The following is a 21,582-nucleotide window of genomic DNA, read 5'->3' as shown; positions in this document are numbered from 1 at the left end:
AGTTTGTTCTTTGCACAGCAGTATGCAAAGTAATTAATTAAAAAAATTAGGTTACATCATATAATGTATGCTAGGCTGCCATAACAAATACCGTACCCTGGATGGCTTAAACAACAGAAATTTATTTTCCCATAGTTCAGTAAGTTAGAAAGTCCAAGATCCAGGTGCTGGCTGATTTGTTTCCTGGCGAGGCTCCCTTGCTGACTTGCTGTCAGACGCCTTCTCACCTTATCCTCACAGTGTGTCCGTGGGAGCTCTGGTGTCTCTTTCTCTTATGAGGGCACCAGACCTGTTGGGTTGGGACCCACCCTTTAGACCTCATTTATTCTTTATCACCTCTTCAGGGCCCTATCTTCAAATACATTCACATTGGGGGTTAGGGCTTCAACATATTTTCAGGGGGACATAAACATTCAGTCCATAATAGATACCATCTAGAATTAGATTCCAATAGAGAAGAATAGTGGCCATTGTCAAAGGTTTAGGAAAAATTAGTAAGAGGAGAACTTGAAAGTGAAACAATTTGGTGCACGAATATAATTTTTTCCTGTGAATTGAAGGAGGGGAATGCTTTACCATTATTTGATTTTTCAGTGGAACATGCCAACCTAATACTTTGGGTATACATGGTAAGTCACATCATAATGCACACCTCTTGGCCAGGTGCTTTATCTTTTCTCATATGAGAATCACTGCTCCGTGTGTATATATATACACACACACACAGTTAAAAAATGAGCATATCCAGCTTGCGTTAATTCATCAATTCTTTAATATTCTGATGGGATCTACTAGAAATCTTAAAGTTCAAGAAATAATATAGTGTTTGTAAAATGAAGGGTACTCTGTCATTGGTGAGGGATTTTGTTTTGGTAAATATTTTATCTAAAGTTTGTTTTAGTTCAGGACAGTGGTTGTTAGAGTGTAGTTTCCAGACCATCATTGTTAGCATTTTCTGGGCACCTGTTAAAAATACAAATCCTTGTGCCACAGCAAACTAGCTAAATCAGAAACTGGGGGGTGGAGCAGTCTTCATTTAACAAGCCTTCCAGAGATTTCTTAATACATATTAAAGTTTGAGGACCACTGGTTTAGGAGATGCTATTCTTATGGGAAGCCTAATGTTATTCAGATTTATTAAGAAAAATACATACTTTCCTAGTGACCTTATTGTTTATTAGATTTGTAAAATCTATAAACATTCTCGAGAAGTTCGTTTCCATTGCTTTCAAAATTAAACTCCAAAAAGCCATTAATGCTTTTGTTCATAAGTACATGAAATAAAGCATTTTTCTTTACTGTCTCGTTTACTAGGTGGATATGCAGTGGGTGCAGGTTTTGGCAGAAGGTTGGGCAACCCCGCTGAATGGCTTTATGAGAGAGAGGGAGTACTTGCAGTGTCTTCATTTCGATTGTCTTCTGGATGGTAAGACATTTAAAAATATTCAAGTACATTGAGTATGGAAAAGAAAGCACACAGTTGCAGGGATTCGTCACTATTTATAGAGAGTACTGGTAACATCTTAACGGAGATAGCACTTAAAGACTAAATTATATCAGTACTGAATATTTTAAACGTATCATGAGATCTTTCCATTTTTAGTTTTCTTGATTGTGACTTATTGCAGGGGGAGAAGGACAACCTGGGGATTAAGGCTGAAAATGGATTTAAAAAACAAATACAGTTTCCCTATGCCATATCTACCTGATCACAGTAAAAAGCCTCTCCCCAGAAAGTGTACATACTTACTAATTGTGCTGTGCTGAAGCCCATGCTTGCTTAAGCCGGGTGTTCTAACAAGGAATCAGGGAGTCCCAAGTTAAGGAGTCCTGAAATAGGTGGTTAAAAGGATGGTTCTTCCTACTCTTTTAAAACACTAAAAAAAAAAAAATTGCCAAAGAAATTGATATTTAGGGTATTGTAATTACATTCCAGCTACCTTAAACTTTGTATATTGTTGGTAAGATTAATGTACTACAATAAAGAAAATATTGCTGAATGTTAAAGAACTATGCCGTATGATCCAGCAATTCCACTTCTGGGTATTTATGTGAAGAAAACAAAAACACTAACTAGAGAAGATAGATGTTCACAGCAACATTATTTACAATTGCCAAGATATGGAAGCAACCTAAGTGCCCATCAGTAGGTGAATGGATAAAAAAGATGTGGTGTATATATATATATACACGCACACACACACACACACACACACACACACACACACACACACACACACACACACAATGGAATACTATGCAGCCATAAAAAACAATGAACTTTTGCCATTTGCTGCAACATGGATGGACCTGAAGAGTATTATGCTAAGTGGAATAAGTCAAACAGAGAAAGATAGATACCATATGATTTCACTTATATGTGGAATTTAAAAAACAAAACAAAAGAACAAACAAAACAAAAACAGACTTGTAGATACAGGGAACAAACTGGTGGTTGCCAGAAGGGGGTGGGGGTAGGCTAAATAGGTGAAGGGGGTTAAGAGGTGTATAAACTTCCAGTTATAAAATAAATAAATAAGTCACAGGTATATAATATACAGCATAAGGAATAATATGGTAATAATTTTGTATGGTGACAGATGGTTACTAGACTTATTATGGTGATCATTTCTTAATATGTTTAAATGTTGAATCACTATGCTGTACATCTGAAATGAACATAATATTGTACGTCCACTATAATACTTAACTTTTAAAAAAAAGTCATAGAACCCTGCAAAGTTGCGACCACGTTCTTCTGTGTTATAACTTCTTTTGACTGGGGAGTAAAATAGATACTAGAAGATGTAATTCCTACTCATTGTTCTCAAGAACCTTTAATATAAGAATTAAATTATACTTCTTGATTTTCTTCCTTGGAAATAATGGTAAAGTCTTTGTGGACTGCCTTCTTAGTTATGACTTAGTCTTGGGTGTGGTGTAAATCTACCTATTAATTTTCCATTTTGAACTCCACCTTACGGTGGTAATTTGAAAACAACCAAACTGTTATCATGGATTTTATTGACGTCTTTTGCCCAAAGAAGGCATGCCATGATTTCCCAAAAAGTGTGGTTTCTCTTTGATAACGTAAATAATATCCACATATGAATCTGAGAGTGTATTTTATTTTTCTAACTTGCGCATAACGAATAGGAAAGAAAAAAACACTTTCAGAGCTTGAAAGGTTGGGAACTGAGAATGTGCTTTTGGGCTCACTGGCAACATATTTTGGTTTAAATGGAGCCACTGATTATTTACTGCCTTTGTTTCCTGACCAGTATAGCTGGCATCAGTTCCATTCTGATTAAAAAACAAAAAACTTTTTGAGTGTTTTCGTCTTCCTCTCTCAAGGATATCCAGGTATACCAAGTATACTCAAGTTACTTAACCAACTTGCCACTCAAAATGTAGTTGTCAGCGGTATCAGTTATAATATTTTTCCTGTAAAGGCCCTGAAGCATAATTCTTTGTCTTACTCACGTATTTTTGGTGATGTTAGGCTTAACCCGCTGATTCTTCCTTATTCAACAGTTGCTTAAACTTCTGCGCTTCTTCCCCCTAAAGACAGTTTCATGAGTGGTTGTGAGGAGTATTGCTGCACACAGTGTTGATGTTCTTAATTTTTGCTGTTTTGTTTTGTTTTCAACTCTGGGTTTGTTGCTTGTTCTCTCCCTGCTTTTCTGTGCCAGATACCAGTGGAACACTGTCACTGGAACAATAAATCTTTTATTATTTGAAGAGTGTCTACTGAAGTGTGAAAGGTAGATGTCAGGCCCGCTGAGTAATGCAAGCTGTGTGCTTTATGTTCTTTTGTGCCCTGCAGGGGGTGTCATTAACTTGTCAGTACCGATAGTTCTGACAGCTACTCAGGAAGATAAAGAGAGGCTGGACGGCTGCACGGCTTTTGCTCTGGTGTACGAGGGCCGCCGCGTGGCTATTCTTCGCAATCCAGAGTTTTTTGAGCACAGGAAGGAGGAGCGCTGTGCCAGGCAGTGGGGAACAACATGCAAGAACCACCCCTACATCAAGGTCCTGAGTAAACCTTGCCGCATTTTATCTTGATTTGCCAATAATGTTTGTGCTGAAATGTGAGGCATTACCTGTATATCAACTATGCCATTGGAACTGTTAATATTTTGCAGAATCAAGGCTGGAACTTAGTGTGAACTTTTAAAGAAACTAAGCGAAGGAGCTCCCTGGCAGTCCAGTAGTTAGACTCAGCGCTTTCACTGCCAGGGCCCTGATTGGACCCCTGGTCGGGAAACTAAGATCCTGCAAGCTGCATGGTGCAGCCAAAAAAAAAAAAAAAGAAAAGAAAAGAAACTAAGTGAAATTTTAGTAGCTTTACCTAGAAACTTTATATAGCAGCTGTTTAGATCATGGAAGTGTGTTCAATTTCATTTCATTGTCTTATGTAGGACAAAAAAGGGATAAACTTAAAAAACAGGCAAATATATTGTTCTATAAAATAAAGAGGTTGAACTAACGGTGCCAGACATTCCTTCAGCATTAAAATTCTACAGTTATTAATAACAAATAACATAGTTTACAAACCATGCTTATGTAAATTTTTTGAACCACATAGCAGACCTATAGGATGGGTGGCATTTCCATCTTACACATGGAGAAATTGAGACTTTATGGGGGATATATGTTCTTGGCCAAAGTTAGGCAGCTTATGGTTGGGATGAGGGTCTGATTTGAATCCAGGACCTTGGGCTTTAAAGCCGTCTTCCATAATCCTTAGCAGAAAGTCATTATTGGCTTACGTAGAGCTTCCCGTACTCTGTAATCCCTACCACTAGAGAGTACTTTTTGTGTGAATTCATTGGAGGAGACATTTTTTAATCACTGAACGTATGTGAATGCTGTTTATATTGTGTGCCACTTTTATTTAGAGCAGTCTGTAAGACTTCTCAGGTTAGTTAGGACTTGGTGTGCAGCCTTGAGGAGCCAATAGGATTTGGATAGGAGGGAGCTGTAAGAAACGGCTTCCCAGGTTTCTGCGGCAGGGGGAGCAAAGACTCGGTGTGTTTGAGAGAGGGTTGGTGGTTCGAGTGGGAGAGAGGACCTTGGGCTTCAGTTTCTACTCCAAGGTGTTAAAATTTTGTTCAGTCATAATAACAATTTACATGTATTTATGCTTTTCAGCCACGTTTCTGCTTTTCAGTCCTTACAGTGACCCTTAGAAGTAGACAGGGTTATTTTCTTTATTCTGAGGAGTCTTAGAGTAGGTTCAACTTGCCCAGAGCTGCAGAGGTACCTGTGAGGTGTCAGGATTAGAGTCTGTCTTAGGTCTTCTGTGCTCTTTCCCCTATGCTGCTCTGCCTTCCTAGGAACAGAGAGGTGGCAGGCAGATTTGACAGGGTCACAAACGACGTGGTGATTTGGGAAGCCAGCTGGGTGGTCTAGAGCAGGGTGTCCCTCTTCCAGCCCCATGCCCCCCGGTACCAGCCATGCCCTCCCGGTCTCCTGGCTGGAGTCCAGCTTCCTGTCATACTCATTGAAATCCATTCTCCTTAGTGCAGCCAGAGTGAGTCTTTTAAAATATAGATCTGAACATATCACTGCTCCCTTTAAAACTCTCCAGTGGCCGCTCATTGTAATCAGAATAAAACCTGTGAGGCCCTGTGGGACCCGGCCCTGGCCTTCTTCCACCATCTCTTCCACTACCGCTGCCCCTCTCCTTGCTTTGGCCTTTCTGACCTTCTAGCCACATTAGCTTTCTTTCTGTTCCTCAAAGACAGAAATGTGTTTCTCGCCAGGACTTTGCAGTTGGTGTCCCTCTGCATGAACTACTTTACCTCTGTGACGAGTTCCTTTTCATCATCTCCGGTTAAATGTCACCTTCCTCAGAGAGGCATTTACTAACTCCTTTCTCTTAAATGCCATTCACTCTACTCCCTGGACACTGTGTTCCAGTGCCCTGTTTGTTTTCTCTGCAACATTTATTTATCACTAGCTGATAGTTCTCTGGTTTCTCCTCTGTCTTGCCCACTAAAATATAAGCTCCATTGGAGTAAGATCTTTCTCTCTCGTTTTCTGCTGTATTTCCCAGTGCCTAGCACAGGCCCTGACACATACCAGTGCTCAGTGAATATTTGTTGAATGAGTGGTTTGGTGGATGGGTAGAGACCTACTAGTGAGGGAGACCAGGCAGGAAGTGACTACGCAGTTGAGGTGCATTGTTAGCAGGTAAGTTGAAGCCGTGGGGGAAGAGCTTGAGCTGCATTGCAAAAATGGTTGGGTCCTAGAGGGTATATCTTCTCCTCTCACATGCAGAGAAAGGACACGAGTGGAGCCGAAAGAAATTTGAGGTGGTGTGGAGATTGGAAGGCAAGAATTTGTGTTCAGCTCCATCATCAATACTTTAATTGCTCAAAAGTTTAGGATTGGAGAACACAAGAGGGCGGGATGACCCAGGCTCACACACTTTTCTGTTAATCGACATACAACAGCAATGAAAAGAATGTTTAGGTTGCTTAAAAAAGTCGTAATTATTCATTTTGATTTTGTTTGCGTTTCATATGCAAATATAATAGCTGCGTCACAAATCCTTTGCAAAATTATAGAATATATTCTAATTCTACAGCATCTCTAATGCCAGTTCAGTTGATAAACCAAACAGATTTACCATTGACCTTAAGATGAGAGTAGTTTACAGGTATATTTAGCTTGTATGAGAGAAATGTTCTTACTTATTTTGATATTGGTTCCTGTTAAAAAAAATTATCTCCTTTCTCTTGCCATTAGATGGTTATGGAACAAGGAGATTGGCTGATTGGAGGAGATCTTCAAGTCTTGGACCGAATTTATTGGAATGATGGTCTTGATCAGTACCGTCTTACTCCTACTGAGCTAAAGCAGAAGTTTAAAGATATGAATGCAGGTAAGACATGGACCTAATTATCTAACATGGGATTACTTGGAGTTTCTCCTTGATGGGGAGGTTCTCGAAGATTTTTTCCAATGCTTGCTAAAATGTAAGGCAGAATGAGGAGTAAAGATAAATTTAGCAATGGAATATGTAAGGAAAGGTAGTCAATCTGAATCACCCTACGTAGTTCACTCATATCAATGTGCTTTATATCCCAGAATGTCTTATTGGAGTGGAATGTACCACTGCAGAAAATAATAGAACAACAGTATCACATTTGCTATTCATTCAGCAAGTGTCTGTTTTGCATCTTGATATGCCAGAGTACCAAGTGCTGAGGATTCATAAATAAATAAGACAGGAGTTTATGGTGTAGAAGAGAGAGACTGTCAACAAATAACAGAAAAAGTTGTTGAAGAGTAGGTTAATAATGATTTCAGATTTCTGGATTAGGAGGAAATGGAGCAGTAAATATAGAGAGTTTGTAGAAACTGTTCTTTATAGTACTGTCTTAGAAAGTGCCCCAGGACAGGGATTTTTATATTAGACATCTGTGATTAGCAGATGTTTTACACAGAAGTAGGTAAATGATGTGTTTACACGGGTGCGCCCACACTTGCAAATTCCGGGGGCCTGCCACAGCATTCGCTGTAGATTTTAGGAGGCTGTTTTTTAAGGTCTGAAGAATTTGAAGCCTCCTACAATCATGCTGCTAGTGAATTCTCACCCACTACAGAAATGGTTAAACACTAAGCCTTGGTGCTGCTTTTTAAAATACCTTCTGTGTACAAATTGAGGAAATGTGGCCGAGAAAAGTCAGGTGGGTATGGATGCCTTTTAAGGGACTACCCGGCCACCCAGCCGTATTTATTAAGCAGAAGCCCGCCTTCCCAAGTGACTCCAGAATCTGGGCAAGAGCTCCCATTTCATCAGTTGTGTTTAGGTCCTGTGACCTCTCAGATCCTTGGTAGTCATTCAGAGTCCTGTGTGCACACTGCCCCCTACTTTACCACTTAGAAGTTACGTGGTTGTGGGGAAAGGGGTTTCCTCTCTACGGCTCAGTTCCCTAGTTGTACAAATGAGGACAGTGATGGTACCCGACACATAGGTTTTTATTTTTAAAAAGTGAAATGAGCTAAGATGCTTAGGCACCGTAACAGTACCTGGCACACAGCAAGAGGTTAAGGTGTCATTATTTCTGTTACGTGAGTTGGAAGCTAGTTTTACCAGTAAGTAAAGGGCATACAAGTAAAGGGAAGAGAAAGAGTATCTGTTTTTTCTTAAGCTGTGTCGTAATTAGCTGATACTTGAAATGATGTGAAAGGGATCAAGCACTGGAGGCCCGAGATGGACACACACTCTTCAGACCTCCACAGTCCCCACCAGCCTGCCTCGTTCATGCACATCTTTTGCTTGGCCCCCTTACGGTATTTGATCGTGTGGTGCCCCGTTCTTCCTTCCGAATTTTATTCCTCTCCTCTGAATTTGAAGCACATATTTGGCTTAAACTACTTGTGCAGGAATTTCTCCGAATATTACACTCGGCGCTTGCTAATACAGCAGCTTGTTTTCTTCTCTTGCTAACACGTTTTGGGCCCAGTCGTAGAGGACTGTGTCATGAACTGTATTATGACTGCTGTAAGTCAGTGATGGTGCCGTATTCTCTTTTGTCACTGTGTGACTTAAAGGTCCGTGTGTAAGTCAGTTTTGACCTTTGAGATGTAAGCAAGTGGGGCTTCTGGGAAAGGTTTTCCTTCCTGAAAAGAAACTGGCTTAGGACAAAAGTTATCCTTTCCCATCCTTCCTCTTCCTCCTGCTTTGGATGCTGTCATGTAAGGGTGCAGTGTTTGGAGCTCTGGTAGCCATTTTGTACCGTGAGGATCCATAAGAATCTTATACTGTTTGAGTTTCTGATCCAGCCCTTGGGTCATCTGTATCCAGATTTGTTATTCAAAGACCTAATGCATGTTTGAGTTGTATAAGACACTTCTAGTTGGATCTTTGTTTATTTCCATCCAGAAGCATCTGATAGTTTAATATGTGTAGACTTCTCTCTTTTTTTCTGGTGAACAGGACATGTTTCACTGAGGACTTGCTGAGACCGCCTTGCTTACTTTAATTTGTTTTCAAAATAATTTATATCTGGAATTCGTGTTACTAAATAAATTTTTAGCACTGTTGAGGGGTCTTATCAAGAAATTATCATTCATAATCCAAGACTTTATATTACGTCTGTTTTACATTCTTCCTTGTGTACCAAACATTTTAAATCATTTAGAGGATTTGTTGCATAATGAGTGATTGCAACTTTGTTTAAAGTAGCTGAGAGCTGGTTATTAGCCTTAAATCCAGCAAAAAAGATGATGGAGTGTTATTTTGTTTACTTTTCCATTTTAGACTAAGGCAAATAAGCAACAGACTGAGGAGGTCCCTTTATAGTTCTTATTCAACTCTTTCTGGAAGCCAATAACAAGTCATCTACTCTTGTGTACAAATCATAGTTCAAGGGAGGGAAAACGGGGAATATTTTTTTTTCTTTTACTTAGGGTTTCTATTCTTACCTCTCCCTCCTTCTCCTTCCCTCGTCTTAGGGAATATTAGGTAATCTTTGATTACCCTGTGTGGGTTGTTATCCTGTGCACATTGATATGATCAGTTTTGCTGTTTCTAGACCATTCTGTAGCTGGAAGGATTGAGAGGTCTTTAATACCCACGTCAGTGATTGCAAGGTGACACGGTTCCAGATGGCAAGTTCTTTGAACCACCGATGATTGACCACTATCCTGGAAAGAAAGACTGAATTTCACTTAAGCCAAGTAAGAGCCAGTCAGTGTTTATTACACACAGGGTACTGGTGTCCTGCTGGGTTACAAAGGGAAACGCTGACATCATTTCTCTCAAGCTAGTATGTGGTAGCACAGTGTTGAATACATCTGAGAAAGCTTTGTCAAGTTGTTGAACCACAGACTGTATTTTAAATGAATGGATAGAGACGGTAGATGGATATATTAGGCTAAGTGGGGAACAACAGATGCCTGAGAAAGCTGAGGTGGAAGCAGATAGTTTGCCTCTGAAGGCACTGGGCTTTCTTGCCTGTATGTGGCAGTGGGCTGGAGATGCTGTGATCTGAGATTGGGTGACGGAGCCTCTTGTCAGTCAGGTCAAGGCCCACTCAGATGAGGCTGTGAACATTATCTGACAACGTGAGTGTTTAAAGATGGGCGGTCAGGGCTGAGGGAACCGCCAAAGAATGATGAGGCATCCGGGGACTAGCAATTTGGGGTAGTATGACCATTCCTGCAGGGCATCGGAAGGCAGCATTGTTTCTGAAGTGGGATAAGAGGAGCTGGAGCTGTGGCAAGGGGCTGCCGGGCAGGAGCTAGTTGTCCGGGGTGTAGACCCCGCTGGGATCCCAGCGCTGAAGCAGGATGCTACTGGGGCGAGACTTCTGTCCTCCGTCCTCTGGTTGCCTACTGGTGTCTCCCGTATGGAGGCAGGAGTACAGCACTCCCACCCCCAAACACGCACACACATGCACATGTACACACATGCACATGTGCACACGTGCACAGAGGCACGAGACAGGACTGGACAGGAAGGGGAGTGGAGAACAGGCAGTACAGTGTCCAGCTGGCAAAAAAGCTTTATTTCCAACATTATTTTTCACTCTAATTTGAAAGCATTTCTAGTCCTGAGAAAGAGAAACAACTTGCTGCCGTATTATGGGGTATGAGAGTGCCTGTTGGTGAAAAATTCTAGTCTATTCATATTTACTCAAGTAGCCTAGCCCTGTCTTGTTGATTTCTTTTCCCCCCTCATGAGCAGTTTAAGTAAAAGAAATGACAGTCCCGAGGGAGGAGGGGGATCAAACTCTTTCTCATTTCCAGCTCTCTTCAAAAAACTCCCACAGAAACATAGCGTGCGTGCACCCCAGCCTGCCTCCCAGCAACGCTGGAGTGATTGTCAGGACCCTCTTGTTCAGCTACTGTATTGATTTGGGGAAAATCAGAAATGCCTGTACTTAGAGCTTTGGGGTAAAGTGGCAGATAATAGAGCTTGCGTAGGACTGCAAGAGAAGACTTATCAATTACTGCTGTATGCAGGCCAGTTTTCAGAGAAGTTGAAAGGAAGACAGCAGGCGGATGTTGTAATTCTGGGTCTAGTGGTTGGGATGCAGGCCGGGGCTCTGCCTGTGGGCTGGGCAGCGAAGCACAGGTCTGAGAAATCTGGGGGAAGGAGTTAGCAGTGCTCCCCTGCTGACCAGCTCATTCGTTGCCCACAGCTGCCCTGCTGGGGAGCTGCAGTTGTCCCCGGACCCCTCGCTGAGAAAGTGCAGCACAGGGGTCCAGCCCAGTGTTTGTACTGTGCCACATCAAGGTTCCGTGGCCGTGGCGCTAGATTAGGCAGCCTGTGTCCTGCACGTATTCTGGGGGTCAGGGCCCAGCCCCCTCCCACCACCAGAAAACACTCACGGTTGCCGTTCTTCCCCTGTCAGAAATCAGCGCATCCTGAGAAGAACCTTCTTCACTGTCTTCTTCCCCTTCCGTCTGCTGGAGGGAAAGGGATCAGACCGTACTTGTTAACATGGTGTGTTGGCTCCTGGACTGGATGGTGTCGAATCCGGAGAAGAGGGAGAGAAACTGTAGTCCGGGGCTCTTCCTTTACTTAGACATGAGGTATAGGAGAAGGTGCAGGTTTCAGCAGCTGGACCTGCTTTTGGCTTGAGATGTGAGGGTGGTAAGTGAAGGTGAAGGAATTGAGGGGTGGGGTGGTAATGAGCAGCGTCTATTGAAACATTGTTAGTAAGTCTCTGTAACTGATGAGTTGGAAGCTCAGGACTTAGGGATGCAGCTAACAGAAGCCATCTGTATGCACGTGGTAATTGAATCCAGGCGAAGTGGGGTAAGTTTCCTGAATGAGTACGTAAAGAAAGAATTTCCTAGGACCCAGCAATGAACTCTGTGGCTCTGAGAGGACTACAGGATGTCAGAAACAGGTGACTAGACCAAAATGGGCCAGGCAGAATATAAAATGTCATGCACATTTGATCACATCTATGTAAAAACGTGTGCGTAAGGAGAAAAACTAGGAGACTATGCAAAACCCCAAAAACAGTTATATTAAGATAGTGCATTTGGGGTGGTTTTTCCCCTCCAAGTTTTCTTCAGTGTTTCATGGTTTTTACTAAAGAAAAAGCATAAAGAGGCAGATGAAATAGAAAAGGTTGGTGCCACGGTTAACAGGCCTTGAGGCTATGAAGACAGTGGCATAGTCTTTTTTTTTTTTTTTATGTCAGAGGCAGCAGAGAGGTCAGGACTTTAAAACAGGAAAGTACCTTTTGGGTTTGCCAGGGGTTTCATACTCACCGTGTGGCAGAGCAGGAAGGAATTAGTTGAAGGAGTGACTCCATTCCCGTTCTTTTCTTCCATCACTTTATCCTTCACATTGTCACCAGACTTAGCTTCTGAAAACAAAGATCTAATCATGTCCTCTTGGAGCTGAAGGAAGTATATTCCTTCTAACATGGATTTATTCTCTGATAAGTGAATGTTTGCTTCTCCTCCGCTGACTAGATTGTAAGCTCCTGGGGGCAGGACCAGTTTCACTGTCCCCCCAGGACAGCGTATCTAAAACAGAATTTTCATCCTGTCCCAACTCCTTTCTTCCCTGCCCCCCTGCCTGCTTTGGCTGCTGGATGGAGGCTAGATGGGGTTGCGGGGGGGACCAGTTGCCTCATGAAGCAGGGATGAAGGGCTGATGTGGGCACGGGGAGTGAAGAAAGCAGGGTTTAGTGAGGTTTAGGGAGCAGAGCGATGCGGTGCGTGTGGAGGATGGCAGTGGTCCTCCAGAGTCTGAGGCTCTGCAGTGGGTAGTGGTGCCTGCGCTCAGAGGTCGTGGAGGAGGACCAGAGGTGCAGGAGGAGGCTGGCGGGAGTGCTATGAGGCAGGTGGAGAGACGGTCTGGAGCTTAGAGGAGTTTCGGTCAGATGACGTAGACCTGTGAGTCAGTAACACGTAGAGCGCTGCTCAGTGACCTCAGCACCGGGGAGGGGTTTGAGGGAGCGGGCAGCACCAGTCTCTGCCGTTGTGACCCCATTCCCACTGTGTAGGTTGTCATTGGTCAGACGAGCCTGTCTGTATCCTGGGGGAGGAATAGATTGAGTGAGTGGGGAGAATGGAAGAGTTGGTGGATGGTTTATTTTATATGGAAAATATGGGAGCACGTTTCCGCGCCACAGTCTTCTGATTTTGCTGTCTCCCCACTCCACCCACTGACCCTCCCCCAGCTCAGTCCCGCACAGTCTACTAGCCTAATTTTCTGGGCAACATTACTGATTAACTCACAGTCTCTGTTTGGAACACAGTATCCCTCCTAACCTATCATTCAAAATTCTGCGCGATCTCACGTGCTAGGCTTCGTATCCATGTTTGACAAGATGGACGATTCTTTGTCCTCAGACGCATCTGCTTTCCTGCCTCCACACTTCTGCTCACACCAGGCGTCTTGGTCGCAGTGCTCTTACTTCCATCACCCGAATTTCATTTGTCTTTCAGAGGTTGGTAAACCACAGCCTGCACGCCAAATCTGGCCCACTGCCAGTTCTTGTAAATAAAGTTTTACTGGGAAATATCCACAGTCGCTTATGCATCGTCTGTGGCTGGTTTTGCACTGCTCGGCAGGGTTGAGTAGTTGCAGCAGAAACCGCATAGCCTGCAAAGCTTAAAATATTCACTCTAGCTCTTGAAGGAAAAAGTTTGTTTTTGTGCACGGCACCAGCAGCTTCACAGTGTAATTTCTGTAAATCACAATTATGGAATTCCTGGTCCTTTCCCAGGGACGGCGGCAGAAGGCTAGAAAGAAATGGAAATCATAAATGTTAATATTAAATTCCAGTCATTTTGAAGATAATGTCCCATTTTCAAACACGGTTGAAACCCTGATCTTAGGTAAAGCAGTCTTAAACTAATCCGTAAAGAGTTATAAGCGAAAAGACAAGTATTTTCTACCAGTTATGGTGTGACAACGGGGAATTCGCTTGTCCTTTAGAAAATGGGGATGAGAATGTGAAGAATTACTGAAAGTTGCTCTAAGTATCAGTGGCCCCAGGTCCATAGTGGCCCATTATTCTTTTTCCATCCTTGATGGAAAATTGTTGGAGGAAAATGTAATGGTGATGCATACTGGGTTATGTTAGTTGGGACAATACCTTGGGAATGTAAGCTTCCAGTGGATCAGGTGCTTCCATTACATTGTTCATCCACATAAGTTCTCTAGTGGGGAAACCAGATGGTAGGGATGAAAATGCAGTCTGGAGCTACAGGCAGTTAAAGCCATTTGTGTAATTCATTGATAAATAGTTACAAGGGATTGAAAAGGCTGGAAGTTTAGGAAAGACCTGTTAATATTGGCAAGAAAAAATGGGCAGACAGAGCAAATGATCATTGGATTTCTGAATGGAACTGATAATAAGGAAATAATTCTACCTGGAAGAAATTTTGGCAGCAAAATCCTTTATATGCTGCTAATGTAAACTTCTAATAAGTCATTCATCTTAACTTTATCTGTTAAATGTCCAGTGTGGAGCTAGATTAATTCTTTTTGGAAAGGAAACCTAGGTAGATGAATTATTAGAATCTGTGAAATACGTATATTTGAGACAGAATTTATTTATGTTTCCTTTTGCACATGCTGTTCATATAAATAATCTTGCTAAACGGCAGTTTTACAAAATCAGGTTTGACCTGATTGGAGTCTAGGAATGTAGTCATCATACACCTGAGATGTATTACCCAGGGGTCCTATTCACAGTTAGGCACCTGTTCCTGATTAAGGAAGGCGAAGGCTGCATATTGCAGCACAGAGCTAATGCACCCTCCTCTTGGAAACACTCACTGGAGTGTTGGTTCGTACTAGAGTAGACCTTGAGTCACCAGTAGAACAGTGGGTTCAATTTCCTGCCAGGAACTTTTAGATATGGTGTTTTTTTGGTTTTTTTTAAATGAATTGGCACTGTACATCTCACCGTGCTGGGTACTTTATATTATTTTATCTTCATAACAGTAACCTTAGTATCATCCCCACTACGAAGATGTCAAAAGTGAAATTAAGTCCTTAAAGACCACAGTCCATGGTTAAAAATTGTTAGACCTGTAATTTGAACCCGTAAATATCATGTTCCAAAGCAGTGCTGCTTCTACATGTATCTTCTCTTTTAAAAATTATTAGGGAAAATTTGAAACATATGATACTTAATCTGTAAGTAGATACAATAGTGTGAATGAATCCCTATATACCTCTAACCCAAATTCAGTGGTACCAACTCTTGGCTACTCTTGTTTCACCTGTACCCCTACCTACCCCACTGCATCCCTGCATATTATTCTGAAGCAAATCTCAAACCCTATGTCATTACCATCTAAATATTTCAGAAAGTATTTCTTAAAGGTAAGGACTTTAAAAAATACAACCATGATATCACTGTTGCACCTAAATAATAATAATATCAATAGTTTCTTAATACTATCAAATATCTAGTCAGTGTTTATATTTCTGATAATTTCATAGTAGTTACATTTCTTTTTTTATAGTTTGTTTGAATCAGAATCTAAATAAAATCTACATGTTATAACCAGTTCATATGTCTCCTGTCATAATTTTTTACTTTGTTTTTTAACTTTTTATTTTGAAATAATTTTAAATTTACAGAAAAATTACAAGAATAGTACCAAGAACTCCTATATATTCTTCACCCAGTTTCCATAACTAACACTATATTTCTTTGCTTTCTCATTCTCACTTTCTTTGAAAGTTGCAGACATGATGCCTCATTACTTAGTTATTTCCATATGTATTTCTTGAAGATAAGGACAGTCTCCTACCTAACCTCAGTGTGCTCATCAAACTCAGGAGAATACCATTGATAAAATACTGTCTAATCTGTGCACTTCACTCACATCACGCCACTGTCCCAATAATGTCTTTTATCACAAAACCAACAATGACAACTAAAATCTTCTCTTTGCCACCTTTCCTTCCTGGTTCGGGATGTCAGTCATGTCTCTTTCGTCTACTTCATTCGGAACAGTCGCTGAGTCTTTGTCGTGTCTTTTACAACTTCAGCATTTTTGAATAGTCATGTCGTTTACTTTCTTGACTGTCTCTCAGTTTGGGTTTATCTGCTCTTACCTCATGATTAGGTTCCGGTTACACGTTTTTGTCAGGAATCCTGCAGGAAACAATGCTGAATTCTTGGGGCGTCATATTTGGTGGCTCACAATTTTGATTTTGTCCTATTACAGATGAGGCTAACTTTTTCAAAGTTAACTTTTATCATTTAAGATCACGTTTACCAGGTTTTTGTGCTGTAAAGTTAACAAATTATTTTGTATGTACTAACAGGTGTTTTGGGGGAGAGATCTTGAGACTCCATAAATATCCCCTTGTCATCAAACTTTTATCCGCTAGTTTTAGCCTGCTGCACATGCTACCAAATGGTGATTTTTCTAATTCCATCATTCCATCTACGTTTATTAGTTGACTTTCTACTGTAAGTTAGAGTTTCCACTTTTCCATTCATTTTTATCATTTATTTTATTCTTTCTGGATTTACAGGTTCCTATTTTACTCGGTGATTTACAATCCATTAATATTATTATTTACTTGATATTTAGCTTGTCCTAGGTTGGCCTTTGGGACCGCGTCAGACTGGTTGCTGTATCCTTTTGACAAGTCCTCGTTATTCTCTGAGCACTTCCTTTCCTTATGACACAAAAGACGTTCCAGCTCATGTACTTTCCGTGCCCTAGCCCTAGAATTGGCCATTTTGCTAAGGAACCCTGCTTTAAGTGGGGAATAGTATTTAGAAGGTAAGATTTGGGCTTTAGTTTTGCTCATTGCCACTGGGTAGTCATTGCTCGTAGGACCTTTCAGCAGACAGAACCAAGAAATGTGCATAAGCACGTACACTCACACACATTTATATCTGTTCCTGTATATATCTGTCTATGTAGCTGAAAACCATGAGGTCACGCTGCCATTTTCAACCCTAATCCAATACCACGCGGTCTTTTCTAGCCTTTCTTCTTTTTGGTATTTTTGCCTCCTCTCCTACAGTGAGAATCCTGGCGGCCATTCTACTCAATCTATTTACTTATTTGCTCTTACTTGCTCTGTTTACGCTCCCAGGCAAATGAACTGTCTTCTCAGCCCTGGCCGTGTTTGCCCCTACCACGCAGGCATCTCCTCGGTCCTGGTGCTACAGGCTTGTGCTGGGCCAGAGTCCTCCTACTCTCTTTCCTCCCCGTGGTGCGAGCCTGGAGCCACTCGCCCCCAACCTCTCCATCAGTGCAGTAACTCACATTAGCCCAGTAGTAGGATTTATTAATGCTTAGTAAGTGTCTCTGTTGTGCTTCAAGGCTGTTTACAAAGAATGGGCAGTACAAAGGGAAGGGAAGAGAGGGGAGAGCACTAAACTTGCTGATGAGACTTAGGCCGGAATCAGAATGCAGGTTCAGTTCAGGCAGTAATCGCCCCCAAATGGAACAGCCTTAGTGCTCATATGCAGGAGACAGTCTTCGTCTGTTCTTTTTTGGAAGGACTGGAGTATAATAGAGTCAGGAAGTAAAATTCCTTCTTGGTCTTGGGGAAGGGGAGTTCTGGAGTTCTACTTAATGGCTAAAAGGGATGTTTTGAAATCTTTTGAAATCCATATACTATATCCAAAATTTGAAGTGATTTCAGAAGGATAGAAAAACTTTCCAGTCTGTACCCCTCCTCCCATTTCCTTAAAGCAGCATAATTTTAAATACTCACATATTTGTATCAAGACTTCTTTTTTGTACCTTATGTCATATAAGGAGGAGAAGTGGAAACTCTAACTTATAGTAGAAATTCAACTAATAAATGTGGATGGAATGATGGAATTAGAAAAAAATCATCATTTGACAGTATTTGCAGCATGCTAAAACTAGCAGATAAAAGCTAGCAGCTATTTCTTTGGTGAAAACCAGCCTTGTTTCTCAAGAAAAGGTAACTTGAGAACTTCAAAGCATAGTGAAAATGCTCTAAATCTTGGAATATCACAGGATGTGTCCCCAAAACTCTCCTGGTCAGGTAGGGCGCCATAGTTTTCTTTCTGTGCCTTTTGTCACGGTGATAGAAGAGGGTCAGAACTGAGACTAGATTGGGGATGCTGTATTATTCGGCTTAAAATTATGCAGGAAGAGGAAGTTGTTCCTCTCTGAGTCAAGATTGGGTCAACACGGCGTGATGATGTATCAGATATTGTGAGGGCATCAAATACAGAGCTCCTCTAACTGCGTTGTTAACTCTGTTCTGTGAAATTACTCTATGACTCCAAGGAACCATGCCTTCTAAGAAAGGTCTTCTGAGAGCAAGAGCCCCATGTAGGAGCGGAGCCAGGGTTGTAACCAGATGTTACATAGTTAACCAGTTTAATTAATCCAGCAGTTTTCAACATTTGAGTCATAGCAATGGTCCTTGTAAGGGATATTGTTGTTGCTAAACTATAATCCAAACTCGAGACCTGGCATCACAAAACAACATTGGGTTCCAGTCAAGCAGAGTAATCAGTAGAAATGAGCTTATTTGGGTAGTAAGTAAAGTTTTTAAACTCTACATATCTCTGTCTTTCTGTCTTCCTTCAATAAAGGAGTATCTTAGATCCAACGGCAGGATTGACTTGATGGGTAATTAAGGCTTAGACCAAGAATTTATATCCACTGCAAGCAGTTGAACCGAGATGTTAGGGCCAGAAAATCTGATTATCATTCTCAGGTTGCCCATGAATTCAGAAAGTAATTGTTATAAATCCATCACTACTATGTGACACATGCTCAGGCTCGTAAGATTTGTAAAGTAATAATTACTGTATCGTGTTGCCTTGGAGTACATGGTCAGCGCGGTACATGTTTTTCACCGGTTTCTGATTCTGAGGCATGCGTGTTTGCTTAATCCTAAGCATCGAGCTTCAAGAAGCATTGCTTATCCTTTGGAAGGGAATCTGTTAGAAAAGGACTATTATTAACTCTGAATATTCTCTTTCAGATGCTGTCTTTGCATTTCAGTTACGCAACCCGGTGCACAATGGCCATGCTCTATTAATGCAGGATACCCATAAGCAACTTCTAGAGAGGGGCTACCGGCGCCCTGTCCTTCTCCTTCACCCTCTTGGTGGCTGGACAAAGGACGATGATGTTCCTCTGATGTGGCGTATGAAGCAGCATGCTGCAGTGCTGGAGGAAGGAGTCCTGAATCCTGAAACCACAGTGGTGGCCATCTTCCCATCTCCCATGATGTATGCTGGACCAACTGAGGTATTCATGGCAGCAGTGCTGAACCACTGTTACTCACACAGGAAGTGTCAACAACAGACCTGACTTGATTTTTCTCTCATCTGTAGGTCTATTCTAAACACAGGGCATGCTCACATGGGCAAGCTTGGGAAGGTGTGACACAGGCTCTTGTCTGACCATGTTATGCAGATCTGATAACACTCATCTTATCCCTTTAGCAAAGTCCAGAGTAACTCTTCCCAGGGACAGATTTGGTCTGACTTTTGCTTCTCGTATTTCAGTGGGAAGGAAAGCATGGTATCTTTTCAAAAAAACATTCAGAAGACATTTTTCATCTGTTCTTTATTGAAGGACTAATAGGGTTAGGAAGTAAAATTGCTTCTTGTTATGGGGTGGAGGAGAGTTTTCGAGTTCTACTTAGTGGTCAAAAGGGAGGTTTTGAGATCTTTTTATAACCATATGTAAGGAAGAGGAGTTAATTAGGTTTTTGCTTCAAAGTAGAGTTGGCTTTCCAAAAATATTTGTTTGAATAAATGAATAAATCAATAAATGACCTAAAAAACAGTGTGTGGGAAATTCCTATCCAGCTTCTTGTTGAGTGTTTAAGATAGAGAATGGAATGCATGTTATTATTGCATTCTTTTTCATCCCTGCCTTGAAGGGAGATGAATTTACTTAGATTTATCTGAGAGGCAAACCCTTTTAGAAAGAATTAAATAATTTAGTTGTATATACTCTGAGATATCTTCCTTCAAAAAAAAAGTTTAAAAGGAAATACAAGTGTGTTTGGCTATTCTTTGGGATCAAGCCTAAAATTTTGTGTTTTTTTTTAACATCTTTATTGAAGTATAATTGCTTTACATTGTTGTGTTAGTTTCTGCTGTATAACAAAGCGAATCAGCTATACGTATACATATATCCCCATATCCCCTCCCTGTTGCATCTCCCTCCCACCCTCCCTATCCCACCCTTCTAGGTGATCACAAAGCACCGAGCTGATCTCCCTGTGCTATGCAAGCCTAAAAATTTTTATTTGACCTTAGTTGTGGGGCTGTGCAACTCTTTAAGAAATACAGAAAACTACAATAACAACAAGCTAAAAGATTACAATGTATTTGACTCTTCTCTTGGATCCAGCCTAAATAATGCATTAGAACTTCCATATGAGGTAAAACTCCTCATATTCTTCCCTGGTTGTTGGTATAAAATGTTCATAAGAATTGGGCACCAAAAGCCCTTTTAGTTTCCCAGAGACCACCATGGTCTTTAGTTCTTACACCTCAATGAACTGAATTATTTTGGAAATAAAGTAACAATTTTGTTCCAATAGTTTCTCAACTTTTTTGGTGCTGTCTTCATCATCATTATTTTAAGGGAATCATTTGGACTGAAGTTTTCCAGAATTATAGGGTGGGTGCTTTTCACTGTGGGAATGATGTAGGTGAATTTAGGGTCAGGAATGAGTTTATCAATAATCTCATTAAGAGCCAGTGAAGAAAATGAAGGAATTTATCTTCCCTATTGAGGACATATTTTGTCCTATTTGTGTTTTTTATTCCCTATGTAAAAGGGGAAGATGTGACATTTTATTACCTAAATAAACTAAAAGCTGCTTTTGAGAAGGAGGCAATGAGGGGATAGATAAATAATAAAAGCAGCCAGATGGGACTTCCCTGGTGGCTCAGTGGTTAAGAATCCGCCTGCCAATGCAGGGGACACGGGTTCGAGCCCTGGTCTGGGAAGATCCCACATGCCGCGGAGCAACTAAGCCCATGTGCCACAACTACTGAGTCTGCGCTCTAGAGCCTGCAAGCCACAACTACGAGCCCCTGTGCCGCAAACTACTGAAGCCCGCACGCCTAGAGCCCGTGTTCCGCAACAAGAGAAGCCACCACAATGAGAAGCCCGTGCCCACAACGAAGACTAGCCCCCGCTTGCCGCAACTGGAGAAAGTCTGAGCGCAGCAACAAAGACCCAACGCAGCCAAAAATTAATTAATTAAAAAACAAAACAAAACAGCTATTGTAAGAGAGAAAGGCCTTTCTTGAGATAACACCACAAAGGGTCAAGCATGCTGTTTTGTCTACACTAGAAACATTTTTAAGCATTTTGATTTCAGGTGTGTTTCTCAAGATTCAAAGGTGAAGGTACCTGAAGGTGCCTTTGGAGTGCTTGCATTTCGGCTAACCTCAGAGTCTCCCTCCTTGCAAGGCAAAGCTGACAGCGAGGTGAGCAGGCTGCAGCAGGCCTTTCCCCGGCCTCGGATTTGACTCCTGTTGCTACCCACAAGAGTGTGGTCTGGTCAAGGCAACACAGGCTGTTGTCGAAGCCTGGGCCTGTTCTTGGCCTGGTTTGTCACCAGCTGGTCTGTAATAGCAGGTTAGACTT

General features: G+C 41.6%; 1 protein-coding gene across 2 annotated transcripts in view; it reads left to right on the top strand.

Moving 5' to 3' along the window:
- PAPSS1 (3'-phosphoadenosine 5'-phosphosulfate synthase 1) overlaps positions 1-21,582 on the top strand; it is a 108,630-nt gene that overhangs the window by 56,876 nt on the left and 30,172 nt on the right. For both annotated transcript variants that reach the window (XM_060011827.1, XM_060011828.1), the window contains 4 exons: positions 1,315-1,426; positions 3,827-4,032; positions 6,757-6,892; positions 18,947-19,215. In XM_060011827.1, the coding sequence (XP_059867810.1) occupies positions 1,315-1,426; positions 3,827-4,032; positions 6,757-6,892; positions 18,947-19,215 (723 nt within the window). The remainder of the gene's footprint in view (positions 1-1,314; positions 1,427-3,826; positions 4,033-6,756; positions 6,893-18,946; positions 19,216-21,582) is intronic.

The sequence above is a fragment of the Delphinus delphis genome, chromosome 5 (assembly GCF_949987515.2).
Source record: "Delphinus delphis chromosome 5, mDelDel1.2, whole genome shotgun sequence".
Taxonomy (NCBI): Eukaryota; Metazoa; Chordata; class Mammalia; order Artiodactyla; family Delphinidae; genus Delphinus; species Delphinus delphis.
This window is presented reverse-complemented; position numbering and strand designations above follow the sequence as displayed.